A 13,252-nucleotide genomic window follows, 5' to 3' on the forward strand; every position below is an offset into this window, starting at 1 on the left:
GTTTGAAATACTAAAGTTCATTTTCTTGATCCATTATTGTAGGGTTAAAGTATTCGATTGCCTCGCGAGCTGAAAGTCGTAAAAATGATGACAAGTTAGAAACTTAGAGTTTACAGTATACCGATTTGTCGGTATAATTTGTTAGTCATATATTGTAAGTATATATACTTACTAGGATCATAATAGTCGTACACTTTTATCCAGCCTGCAATCTGCCCGAGCACTACTGCCTTTCGTAAGCCGGTTACATTAATACAGGTTGATTCCTCTGTCGATAGCGAGTCGAAATAGAGTACAAGCAGCGTGTCATCCCGTTTTGCTTCCATTTTCTACAGTATCAAAACGAACGTGGGTAATTGTCACTAAAGAAAATCTCAGATAGGTACAAATGAGTCGATGTTTCACCACGTTTCACACTTGAATTGTATATATGAATATTGCCTCACACAATAGTTAGTCAGTCGGACACTCCGTGCATTAAATTATTGTTTGATAATATTGCACAGTTATCTTTGCAAATGATGGTAGGGTATGTTATAACTTATGTCGGTGGCAGGTTAACGGGGCCACACCAGGGCAGCTCACGTAAGGCAAATCGGACAAATCTTTTTTGGATACGTCCAATCTACAAATTCCAGATTAACTGGTGTGGACACCAAACCAAATTGCAGTTTTCCAATATTGGACGAGCTATAGAGCAATAGAGAGCTTTCAGGCAATGTGGATCTTTAAAATTATGGACGATTTTGGAAATAAAACCAGCCAGATATGTGGCTCTCTTTATCAATCCGGCGATGTAATTGAAATGTGAGCTTCGCATCAAGGAGAACACCTAGATCACTTACGTGATAGACTCTTCTAGTTGCAATCCATCGACGTGATAATCGAACAAAGCTGATTTTAAAATACGTTGAAACGTCATAACCTCACACTTGGAAATACTGATTACGAGCCTGTTTCTTCGACACCAGCCAATGAAATCATTTAACATGGCCTCACTCAAGGGCAATCATCTATGGTTTTGAACTATCAAGACATTATTTAAATTTGTCGACTTATACCAATTTGCAGCCAGGTGCGAGTTAACGTCGTTAAGAACAGCATGAATAACAAGGATCCAATGTTGCTTCCCTGCGGAACTTCTGAATTATTAGTAAATCCGGTGATATGTATGCACCGAGCTTAACCCATTTCCTCCCAGCGTTGCGAAAACGCAACGCACTCTTCGATCGATTCTAACACTCAAAATAATCCGTACATATCTAATGAAAATTTCCATTAGAAAATCCTTATGATTATTATGTGCCACATATAAACACAATCCACCCAGAAGTACACATGAAAATTATATGCACATGAATAGTATGTGCAAATTTTAAAGGTAAATTTTAACACCAAACACATAAAAGGTAACTGTTTGGCACATAAAGTTCATTTACTGGGCACATGGAAAAAATCTATGTGTGAAACACATAGAAACTATACGAAACGTTTTTTCAGTGAAGGACAGCTACGGTTTAGGTATCAACTTGAACCCGAAGAAACAAATAAAGAAAAAATCTAATTGACCTGTTGTTGTACAAACCTTAGATGTTACATATAACAAAATTACAGCTGTGTAAACATAACAAGTCTCGCTAACTTTCAGCCAGCTCAAACTAGTAACTTTACCCTCGGAAGGTGGAAGCAAAAACGTCAATGACTGTATTTCTGGATTCGAATCTAATGTTTCTGCAACATTAAAGCTATGTTAAAGCGGCATACCTCCACCCCCCTCTCCCACAAGCCCGTTCGTTCGAATTTTTTCAGCGTATCATTGCGGGACATGCGGTTTTTTCTTAGTTGATCTAAAACAAAACTTTCCTGAAAGTTTCAGCTTGTAACCCCTGCTGGAAAAAGTGTGGGGCGTAATGGGTTAACGCGTAAAATTCTATTGCGTAGGTACGAACTGAATCACTCGACGAATCGACAAGTAGCGTCAAGTTGCGTTATTTCACACAGAAGGATCTTGTGGTCAACACGATCGAAAACTGCTGTTTGATAAGTGTAAATGACATCAATTTTTTCCTTTTGCTGGTAAAAGGCTGAATAACGCGTACCGTCGGTGCCTTGATAACCTGTAGGCCCCACAGTGGTTCACAGCCTCTTATCCAGCATCTCCTATCCCTACCTCCTTGTGGTACCAGCCGAGATACGAGCCACCTTGGTGAAGATCTGGTAATCAACCCCAGTGGATGCCAAGATCGTATGCTGACAGGGAAGGTGGGCCCTTTCGAGCTTCGTTGGTCCTCCGGCAAAACAGGCGGTTGGTGCTACAGACCTTGCAAGCCACCAACACGAAAAACTATTAAGCAGTGAACGAAGGACAAGGAATTTAAGACTGGTACAATCGGAATAGACCCATACGACAAAAAAGGACTGTGGATTGGAAACTCGAGACGTGGAGCTGCCGTTCTCTCAACTTCCAAAGGAGCACTCGAGTCCTCTCCGACGTATCGAAGAGCCGCGAATTCGACGTCGTAACGCTGCTGGAAGAGCTCATGGACTCCAGATGGACATACCATCTACCAGAGCTGCGGCAACACACACGAGCTGGGTATAGCTTTCATAGTGATGGGTGAAATGCGGAAACGGGTCATTTGGTGGTGACCAATCAATCCTCAATTGTGCAGGTTGAGAATCAAGGGCCGATTCTTCAACATAAGCATCATCAACGTACACAGCTCTCGTCTCAGAAGCACCCGTGACGACAAGGATGAATTCTATGCGCAGTTAGAGAATAAATACGACCGCTGACCAAAACATGGTGTCAAGATCGTCATTGGAAATTTCAAGACTTATCGACCGCCTCCAAGAACATGACCATACGTAGTCCAGCACACACTCCTACACAAGTACACCTGGAGGTCACCAAATCAGACAGAATCAACCATTGACCACGTTTTGATCGACTGTCGGTACTTCTCAGACATTATCGACGTCAGATCCTATCGAAGCGCTAACGTTGGCTCGGACCACTATGTAGTGATGGCTAGGATGTGCCCAAAACTCTCCGTTGTGAACAACATTCGGTATCGACGCCAGTCTCGGTTAGATCTCGCGCGACTGAAGACGCGCCAGACGTCCCCACAAACTACGTGCACTCACTTGAAGCTGCCATCAAATCACTGGAGCACCATCAAAACAGCCATCAGCAGTGTAACGGAGAACTCCATCGGGCATGTGGCACGGAATCAGCGGAACGATTGGTTTGACGATGAATGTAGGAGGATGATGGAGGCGGAGAACGCTGCGTGAGTAGAAATATGCAAAGTTGGAGCGGCTGCATCGTTCTCAAGAAACGCGAAAGTTCTACCAGAAACTGATTGGATCCCGCAAAGGCTTTGTGCCGCGAGCCGAAATGTATCGGGATAAGAATGGCAGTATTCAGACAATGATGACGTGACCGATAGGTGGAAGCAGCACTTCGAACACCTGAATGGCGCCCAGGCGGAGAACCATGGCGGCAGGGAAAGCGATCTCGATGGTGCAACAAATAGGTAAGTGGTGCCAGCCCCAACGATAGGGGAAATTAAGAAGGCCATCATGCAGCTAAAGAACAATAACTCAGCTGGGAAAGATAATATCGAAGCGGAGCTTTTTAAAATGGGACCAGGAAGTTGGTCGGTTGTATGCACCGGCTGATTGCTAGAATTTGGGATACAGAACAGCAACCGGAAGAGTGGAAAGATGGGGTTAAAGGGCGACAAGTTGGATTGTGAAAACTATTGGGCGATCACCGTTCTCAATACCGCCTACAAAGTGTTGTCTTAAACTATTTTCTGCCGACTATCACCAATTGCGAACAGATTTGTGGCAACTTATCACGCCGACTTCGTCGAAGGTCGGTCTACAACGGATCAAATATTTACACTGCGGCAGATCCTCCAAAAGAGCCGTGAATACAGAGTTCCTACGCACCATTTGTTCGTTGACTTCAAAGCCGCATATGATACCATCGACCATTTGTGAATTCAAAGACGGTGTACGATTCAATAAAACGAAATGGTCGTAGATAGAAATGGCGACTCTGCTTGAACATGATTTTTCGACGAAACTGGTAACATATACTGATTCGTATTATTCCTATATCCTTAGTATGATTCAAGTTATGCGTATGAAATATGTTGCGATTTGGGACGAACCAACCACTGGTTGAAAGCCCCATTTTAAAAAAAGTTAATAAATAAATATGCTGCGTTCTTAGGTTTCATCACCAGTTCAGTCAAAACAAAGGACGCGGTATATGGTAGGAAACGTGGAGGTCTCAGTGGTATAGGGCTGGTACTGAGATAGAGCTGAAGCAAAGCAAAACCATGGGTGTAAAACGTCCTTTAGGACTTGACTCTTTTTTATCGACAAACGTCGCAGCCGGTTATTAGAGTACAGGAAAATTACGGAGCTAGTACACAGATTCTATTAACTCTGTAGCGACACTGCCGCCTAGTCGAGGCTTGTTTGTTAGGCCAGCATCGTACCCCGGAGCTCACTGGGCGGGAAATGATTTGAAATGATCATTGGAAGCTCGTGAAATGCACAATTCTTACTTACCCTCACAACTTTAACGCTATCTAAACTCTCCTTAGTTTCGTCCGCTATAACGTATCCACTGGGGAAGAGTATTTCCATCAGTACCATGTTGGTCATAATTTCGTCACGATGTAATGGTTTGTATCGAGCACAGATAGCTAACTTCAGGTCACTTGTAGTTCCCTCGGAAAGTACAGTACGAATTATTTCGAACCGTGGTTTATCATCAGCCGCAATTGTATTATACTGATAAGCTATCTGGAAAACTCCAGTACCTGTGCCTGTTATGGAAACATCAACACTACGTACATTCGTAGGTAATGCAAGGCTTTGGCTTTTTAGTGAAGACTGAGCATCCACGTGGACAACCTGCGTTTCATCCGCACCATAGGAGAGCGTAACTTCGTAGTTGTTTCGTGAAGTCGACAATTTATGAGAGTACTCTGCAAGTGCTTTCAAACCCACGAAAGTGTTCTGAGTGTTGTCGTAACCTCCCTTATCATATCGCTGGGAAACCAGCCAACGCATAATTGGTGTTGCATCTACGTAAAGGCCAGCACTCATCATGGTTAGCAAGACATATGCTGCTGTTTCAATATTTGTTGACCCATCATTCCACCAACGCATTGTACGGTTGGCATCCGTGATAGACTGTTCCAATAATTTGTCCAAAGGAAGCTGTTTCCGAGGATGTCCAGCCAGTTGTAACGCATAAGCTGCTAGCGCCAGATCGTAAGGTCTAGTTAGATGATTAAGTCGTTCGGCAATAAAATTAGCCCCTTTATCGACTACCGCTCGGTAGTGATGGGCAGTATTTTTATGTTCTAGAAACGCCGATATCGTGTAAGCAGTAAGCGTAACACCTCCACTCAAGCCGCCTTGAATTTTTTGGTGATAAATCTTCCCCAATTCCGCATACTTTCCATCGGCATCTTGCTTTGCCTGTAACCATTTGAACGCCGCATCAGTAACACCAGAATCCACTGTGATGTGTTTACCAGCAATTTGAAAGGTCTTGGCAACAAATGCTGTCAAGAATACACTGCCTCGAACATCTCTTTGCCCAAAAACACTAAATGAACCATCCCGCAGTTTGTAGTTCAACTGATTCTGGTAGCCTTTAGTTAAATAATCGATAGCCTTTTGCTTGGTCGTTTTGTCCAAAGTATCCGTGCTGCTCAAATATTCTAGAACTAAAACACTCGGAACCAAGTTCAGCATATTTTGCTCTCCACAACCGGACGGTAAACGAATCAAACCACCCAGATTCGTCAGGGCGGCACCCAGCAAGATTCCTTCTACCGAAAAAGTGATGTTTTCTGAGCCCGGTGTAGCCACCGGTGGAATTACTAGTTTCAACTGACGGAAGTGTTGTGATGAATCTTCGACTTCAATAAAGCGCGGAATGTTGCGATAGTACTGCAATCCACCGGGAGTCACGCGCAGAGATCTTTGGACCGTATCGGTTGCTGTCGGTATTGCCGCTTTCACTAATATCTGAAATTCTCCTGAGCTACGAGGTTTGAGCAGAAATGTAACCGTTCTAACGCTATTTGCGGGGATCGTAACTGATAGAGTTTCTTCCGGTTTGTCTAAAAATATAAGAAGTTTTATCAATAATTCTAAAATAAGTATGAAAAAGTTCTCACCGAATGACTGATTTTGGTGATCAACAAAATAGAAGTCCTTTTGTTGATTTAAAAATGTCACTGTACTTTCCTGTTGAGTTTCTAGGTAGTTAAAAACGAATACTTCTACCACGGCTACTTCCGTCTTTAGTATAGAATACGCCAAATTTAGAACAATAAAGAAACGCTTGAGAACATTTAATGAAACCGGTTTGTCGATGATACCAAGCCCACGTTCCGAATTTATCGACAAAGCACTAATTTGCCAATTGGTGATCGTATCGGGAACCATACCGCTGATGGTAATTTCACCACTTGAGCTTTGGAATTAGAAAAACATTATACTTTCATTAGTTTTACGTGTATGATGTATGATTAAAGTAATTTACTCTATTGGCACCAAATCACTCCAAAGCCAAGTCTCGGGGAAGTTTTTACGAATGTGTGATGCTCCTTCTGTCGGATCAGCGCTGCTGAACCGTGTACTGAGGGCAAATAGAGTCATTTCGATAGAGTTTGAATTGTCAGACAAATCGGTTAGCATGACGAATCCTGATTGCTGAAAGAAGAAACTATATTATTAACTTCTTGAGAATGATATTAAAAATATCCAAGAATTTGGAATAATTGGAGTTGCCATATGTCACTAGCATACTAAGGTATATGATTTCCACTACTTCATATTGTTCCCCATCCAGCTCCATCTTGGCACTAACACCACTTGGACTTCCACGTTCCCTACCAGCACTCATGTACTTCGTTTTGGTTCCCAATCTCGCTCCTTCCCATTTAAAAGGCCTGAGGGTTCTTCCACCGCAAAACCAAGAAACATGAGAGATTTCGTGATGATTGCTCCGTTCCTTTCCACGTTTCCCCTTCGTATTGCGCCTTTCAAAACTAAGTTGAATAGCAGGTAGGGAGTGTATCCCCTTGCTTCAGTCCATCCAACGTCACGAAAGTGGTTGAGGTCTTACCTGCTATTCTGACGCATGATTTTGACCCATCGATGGGTCACACAAACCAGTTTAACTAGTTTCGTCGAAAATCCATGTTTTAGCATTATCTGCCACAGCACGTTTCGTTGAACTGAATCATACGCCACCTTAAAGACCACAAACTTGATGATGATGAGGCTGCAAGTGCAAGTTACTTGTCTAGTAACTAGACCCAGGCTAAACTTCTGAATTGTCGTGGAGCGACCCTCACGAAAACCAGCTTGGTACTCGCCGACTAAGTACTCTACTGACGATCTCAATCTACAGAACAGGATACGAGAGAGCACCTTATAGGCAGAATTGAGCAATGTAACCCCTCGATAGTTTTTACAGTTGAGTTGATGTCTAGTTTTAAAAATAGGGCAAATGAAGCCATCTAACTACTTCTCCGGCTTTTGTTCTTCCTTTTAGATCCTGACAATGATCCGGTGGATTGCTTCGTACAGCCGCTCGCTTCCCGCTTTTAAACGTTCAGCCAACATACCGTCCTTCCCAGTAGCCTTGCTGTTTCTCAGCTCACTAATTGCCTTTTTAACATCCTCCTGTCCTGTAATTCTTATCCTGTTCCTGCTGACCTCAATGTTTACTTCTCCATTCAACAGCATCTGGAAGTGCTCCTTCCATCTGTTTTTGTCGCTTTGTCAGTAAGCAGGTTGCCAGCACTATCATTGCACATTGCAGGCATGGTCCAACTCCTGCTCCTCACCGTTTAGTAGAAACTCCGTGTATTGTTGTCGGTGAATCGCTCCTTTGCGTCGCTGAGCATGTGCTTCTCGTTCTCGCATTTTTTCAGACTGTGGGTTTTTTTTCGCAGCTCTATTCTTTCTATACCTTTCTTTGTTCTGATGTATAGCCGCAGTGAGCATGCGACTCCTGGCCTGGTTCTTCTCATCTGTCACACTCTGTCACTGTATCAAGTCCGTAGAGGACTACCGTCTTATTAGCGTTTTATACATCGTCAGCTTTGTGCGGTGGCGTATGCTCCTAGATCGAAACTTCTTGCGGAGGGAAAAGCACGCTCGATTTCCAGCTTGAATGCGTCGTTGGATCTCTTTACTCGTATTATTGTCGGCGGTGACCAGAGATCCCAAATATACGAACACATCGACCACTTCCAGTTCATCACCATCAATAGTCACTGTCCGTGGGAGGCAAACGTTACTTTCTCGGGAGCCTCTTCCTACCATATATTTGGTTTCCAACGCATTAATTTGTAACCCAATCCTTCTAGCCTCCGTTTTTAGTTTGGTGTAGATTGCCTCCGCCGATCCACGGTTTCTATTAATGATGTCGAGGTGGTCTGCGCAGGCTAGGAGTTGGCTACTCTTGCTGAAGATCGTTTCTCCCATTTCGATGCCCGCACGCCGGATCACACCTTCGATAGCGATATTGAATAACATACAGGACAGTCCATCCCCTTGCCCCAGTCCTCTGCGCGATTCGAAAGGACTTGAGAGTGTCCCCGAAATGCGCACGTAGTACATCACTCGTTCCAGAGAAGCTTTGATCAGCCGCGATAGTTTGTCCGGAAAACCGTACTCGTGCATTATCTGCCATAGCTGTTCGCGTTCAACGGTATCGTATGCTGCTCTGAAATCCACGAAAATGCGTGGGCACGTTGTACTCTCGACGCTTCTGAAGGATTTGTCGGAGAGTAAAAATTCGATCCGTAGTAGCACGGGCCCCCATAAAGCCCGCCTGATACTGCCCTTCGAATTCTCTTGCTATTGGGGATAGAAGACGCAACAAAATCTGGGAGAGTACCTTGTAGGCGGCGTTGACCAGCGTAATGCCGCGGTAGTTACAGCAGTCTAGCCGGTCGCCCTTTTTGTAGATGGGACAGACTACGCCTTCCATCCACTCCTGCGGTAGTTTCTCTTCTTCCCAAATTCTTGGAATCAGCCAGTGAAGTGCCGTTGCTAGCGGTTCTTGGCCATTGGTCCCTACACACGTCAGGTTTTGGTGTGTGGGCCTTCTCGTAAAACTTGCGGGTGTCATTAGCCCGGAATAGTTGTTCTAGCTCATCACGATCTCTGTCCTCCTTCGGGCGCTTTTTCCTCCTCAGCATCGTGGTCAACTCATTCCTCGCTCGTCGATACTTGGCCAAATTCTCTCTCGTGGATATGCTCAGATAATTTTCCCAAGCTCTTTTTTATTTCTCTATCGCTTTTTGGCATTCCTCGTCAAACCAATCATTTCGTGCACTCGATGTTTCCACACCTAGCAGCGCGATTGCGGCCTCGTTCCTCCACAGTCCACTCAAATCTTTTTCTCTATCTTCCTCCTGTACTACGATTGCTCAAGTATTCTGGCATATTTATCTGTCACGACATCTGCCGTTAACCGCTGGATGTTGAAACGCAGTGTCCTCTCAGTGCGAGCTTTCGCCACGTTCGATAACCTTGCGCGAATCTTGCACAAGACGAGATAGTAGTCAAAGTCGAAATTTGGTTCCCGAAAAGACCGTGCATCGATGACATCCGAAAAGTGTCAATCGTCAATTAAGTGTCTTCATTTGGGGTGTTTCCGAATATTCAGACGTGGAAAGTATGTCATACAGGTAGGTAGGTGCTACATATGGCCATACCTCTAGTCGCGTTAAAGTTTATGAACCTCAAACCGATATCATTGGTCGGCAGATGAAGGCTATGTCTTCCAATGACAGGACGGACGAATTCCTCCCTTCAGATGTGGGCATTTGTATCTCCGATGATGACCTTCTTGTCGTGTTTTGGGCACTCTCCATAAGTCCTATCGAGCTTGTCGTAGAACTCATCCTTAGCACCATTGTAGATTTTGTAATTTCAGAATTTGCCCTTAATTCTCAACACATGTATACGGTCATCTACGGTCCTTCAGCGGATAATCCACTGCTTTTGGTTTCCCTTTTCGAAACCGACTCCACGTTGTGCCTTTTTACCGTAGTAGAATTGCTACTAGAAATAAGTGCCTGCAATAGGATCTACTGCACGGCATCCTCTTTCTTCGAAATTTAGCCACCGAATTTCCTGAATAGCAGCGATCTCCACTCCGAATCTATGTAGCTCTCGACCAAGGAACCCAGCTCGTGCCGGATTATGGAACCCAATGTTTTAATCCTTATCCACTAATCGTTTCCTAGTTCTTTGCCGTGTCCTACGCCGATCTATCATCTTAGGTACAGCTTTCGGGAAAGAGCGTTTAATATTCAGCCGCCCGCTCCGAGACAGACGCTGTTTGAGCCGCCCTTTATCTGGGAAACAGGTGCTCTGGTTCGCACATCTTAGCTAAGCTGCTCCAGTACGCATATGAAGTATTTTCTGGTATGGCCATCGATCGTCATCATTGATTCTCTTCGTGCAGGCACTAGGTAGGGGTTTGACCATACTGCTAATGTTAAAAATGCAACAATAATACTAATGTGAAAAATGACGGAAAACCGTGGCACTTATAGTTACATTTTTTTTGCTTTAATTTGGTAATGATTTTGTATTATTTGCCCAGTTCATTCGCTGATGTTAACCCTACTAGCACGGTTATCACAAAGTTGTTGTGGTAACCGAAATATGACAAATTTCAGTCGTAATTCGGTTGCTTTAACTAAATGGACCTAAAGTGTGCTACTCGGGAATTTTTTGGTCAATTTAAAACTGATCTTCACTTAACTTTGTTTCGTTTCAGATTAAGCTTTTTATACATATTAAATTTTAAAGAGAATTATAGTGACAATGGCTTTTCGACGAAATTCCAAAATATGACGACTACCCTATAGGGCCAATTTTAGTAACATAAACTTGCAAATTTTTGGTGCGCACTTACCTCCAGAGGATCCTGATTGAAACTGTGCAAATTCGCTTTGAGATTATCGAAAACCGTTTTTTTAGTAAGATCATTTCCATTCGCTAACGTTAGTATACTTTTATCAATTGCCTGTAAACCAATCATCGATCCTGGATGCGACTTTACAAGCACTTTCAACTGTTCCGAGGGCTCCGTTTCGTGACTAGAGAGTGTCAAGTTTACCTAAAATTTCTACTTTAATTGTTGTATATTGTTACTTTCAGAACCACTTACAAAATTGTTCAAATCCTCAATCATCAGTTGCTCTGTTGCTTTGATTATTCTATTATTAAAAACAGTAAAAGCTACCAAACTAGCCTGAGGTACCATCCGAAAGTTCACAGTTTCCTCTAAAATTACCCATCGTTTATTTACGTTTAGAGTTTTACTTACGATGATCTCTCCTTGGGATAATACAAAATAGGTCAACAACTGTATTTTAAAAGAACTTGTCACCAAGATCTGTAGCGGTTGTCCTATTTTAGGGGTTTCAGTCAGAACGGAAACCACCAGGAAGGGGTTGCTTTTATCAGAATCCTTTTCTTCATGTACTGTGAAGTATGTAGTCTCGCCTGCGTAGGTTACTTTAAGTTTCAACTTTTCAGTGTTTTTGACGCTTTCGATTTGCAACGGTAGAACACCTTTTTCGTTTGGCGTCCGTTCAATTGTGTATGACCTGTCAATCCAAAATGGTATTTCATGCGTTACTTTAACTTTAATAACATCAGGGTATTCAATTGGGTTTCCGAGTGGATCCAGTAGCGTGAGCCAACATTTGAATGGTACGTCCGGTGTAATGTTTTCAGAGGATTTGCGCAATGTAATCTTATGAGATGCTGGATAAATTTCTATAGTTTTACTAGACTTAAAAATATGTTTCGATTCAGAATCTACAACACTGGCCAAAATGTTGATTTCGTCTAGTTCAGACTGGTCATCAATCACTGGTAAATCGATACTCACGAATGTTCGACCATTGATTTCCGTGCTGACTATTTTTTCGGTGTCCTCAATAGACAATGATAAACTCCCTTTAATAGGTTTCCCAAAAGTGTATGCGGCATCAATTATTAAAGGCAAAACTTTGTCTTTTACAGTGGTAACTTTTGTACACCAAATACGGATTTCATGTTTCGGGAGTACATATTCAGCAATGCGGAAAGTTTGTTGGTTCTCGTCTATACCCGCTACGACTGTAATTGTCCAGTGTCCAAGAGCCACGAAATGTGCCAATTCCAGCTGAGATTGGAATATTCCATTTTGCATCTTTGCATAATGCCACTCATAGATAAGATTCCTTTTGCTATCTTTAATTTTGATGTTGATGCTTTTGACCTTCTTCAATGGCTTTGTTTCATGATCAAGCACCAATACGCGGAATTTCACTGTTTCACCAGGCTTGTAAATTGGTTTGTCAGTTTGGATTAGAATAAGTGCTGATTTTTGTATCACTTCTAGTTGTACATCATAAGTAGCGTCTGGATCACCGAGCTCGCGGATAGCAAACATATACTGATCATTTCCAAGATTTTTTGTCTAAACAAATGAAAAATGGTAGCAGCTTTAATTATAAAACTTACTCAAATTATACAACCTTAAAGAACACTAAAACAGTTTCATTTTCTTGAACCGAAACTTGGCTTTTCCAATTTGGAACAGTTCCTTGTTTTAGTATCAACTCAAATTGCAAATTGTTCCCAGAATTAATATTCGTTAATGCAAGTGAACTTGTAGAATGCTCTCTGATGACATTTGGTACTATTGCCAGAAAACTCCTAAAAACAACATATCGTAAATTTTATTTATTATTTTTAGAATCATGTTTCCATACTGAGAACTCACCCTTGGCAGTGATCAACAATGAACAGGAGAATTATTTTCCAAAGCAACCACTGCATGATGATCACTGATCTGAGCTACGCGTCGTCGTGTTCACTGCTGGAATACTTTACTGCAATGTTCATGTGCCTATACATATATTTTGAGTAATATTGAGTTACTGGGGAATCACAGTGGCTTATCACTAATATGACGCGTATTTTTATGAAATTAATCAATCCATGAGAGTAGGAGGTGGCAGGAGCGTTTACGACATCACAGCCGGTTACATTTGCATTCTAAGCGTTACTTTTCGTTATGTTTGTGTTTGGAAAATTCTTGAAATCGTGTAAATTGGAAGTAGGTAACTAAAGTAGCCCGATAATTTCTAAATGAGAATGGGATATATCTGATGGCAAATAA

At 42.5% G+C, this 13,252-nt stretch overlaps 1 protein-coding gene across 1 annotated transcript; it reads right to left on the reverse strand.

Moving 5' to 3' along the window:
• Positions 1-10: 10 nt before the first annotated feature.
• LOC128740467 (thioester-containing protein 1 allele S3-like) lies at positions 11-12,941 on the reverse strand. The gene is made up of 9 exons (XM_053836007.1): positions 12,854-12,941; positions 12,606-12,786; positions 11,246-12,547; positions 10,991-11,194; positions 6,587-6,756; positions 6,219-6,517; positions 4,591-6,161; positions 173-329; positions 11-69 (listed from the first exon to the last, which is right to left on the reverse strand). Exons 1-9 carry the CDS (start codon positions 12,907-12,909, stop codon positions 11-13), a joined length of 3,999 nt encoding a protein of 1,332 aa, XP_053691982.1. The 5' UTR covers positions 12,910-12,941.
• Between the last annotated feature and the right edge of the window lie 311 nt (positions 12,942-13,252).

The sequence above is a fragment of the Sabethes cyaneus genome, chromosome 3 (assembly GCF_943734655.1).
Source record: "Sabethes cyaneus chromosome 3, idSabCyanKW18_F2, whole genome shotgun sequence".
In the NCBI taxonomy this organism is placed as follows: domain Eukaryota; kingdom Metazoa; phylum Arthropoda; class Insecta; order Diptera; family Culicidae; genus Sabethes; species Sabethes cyaneus.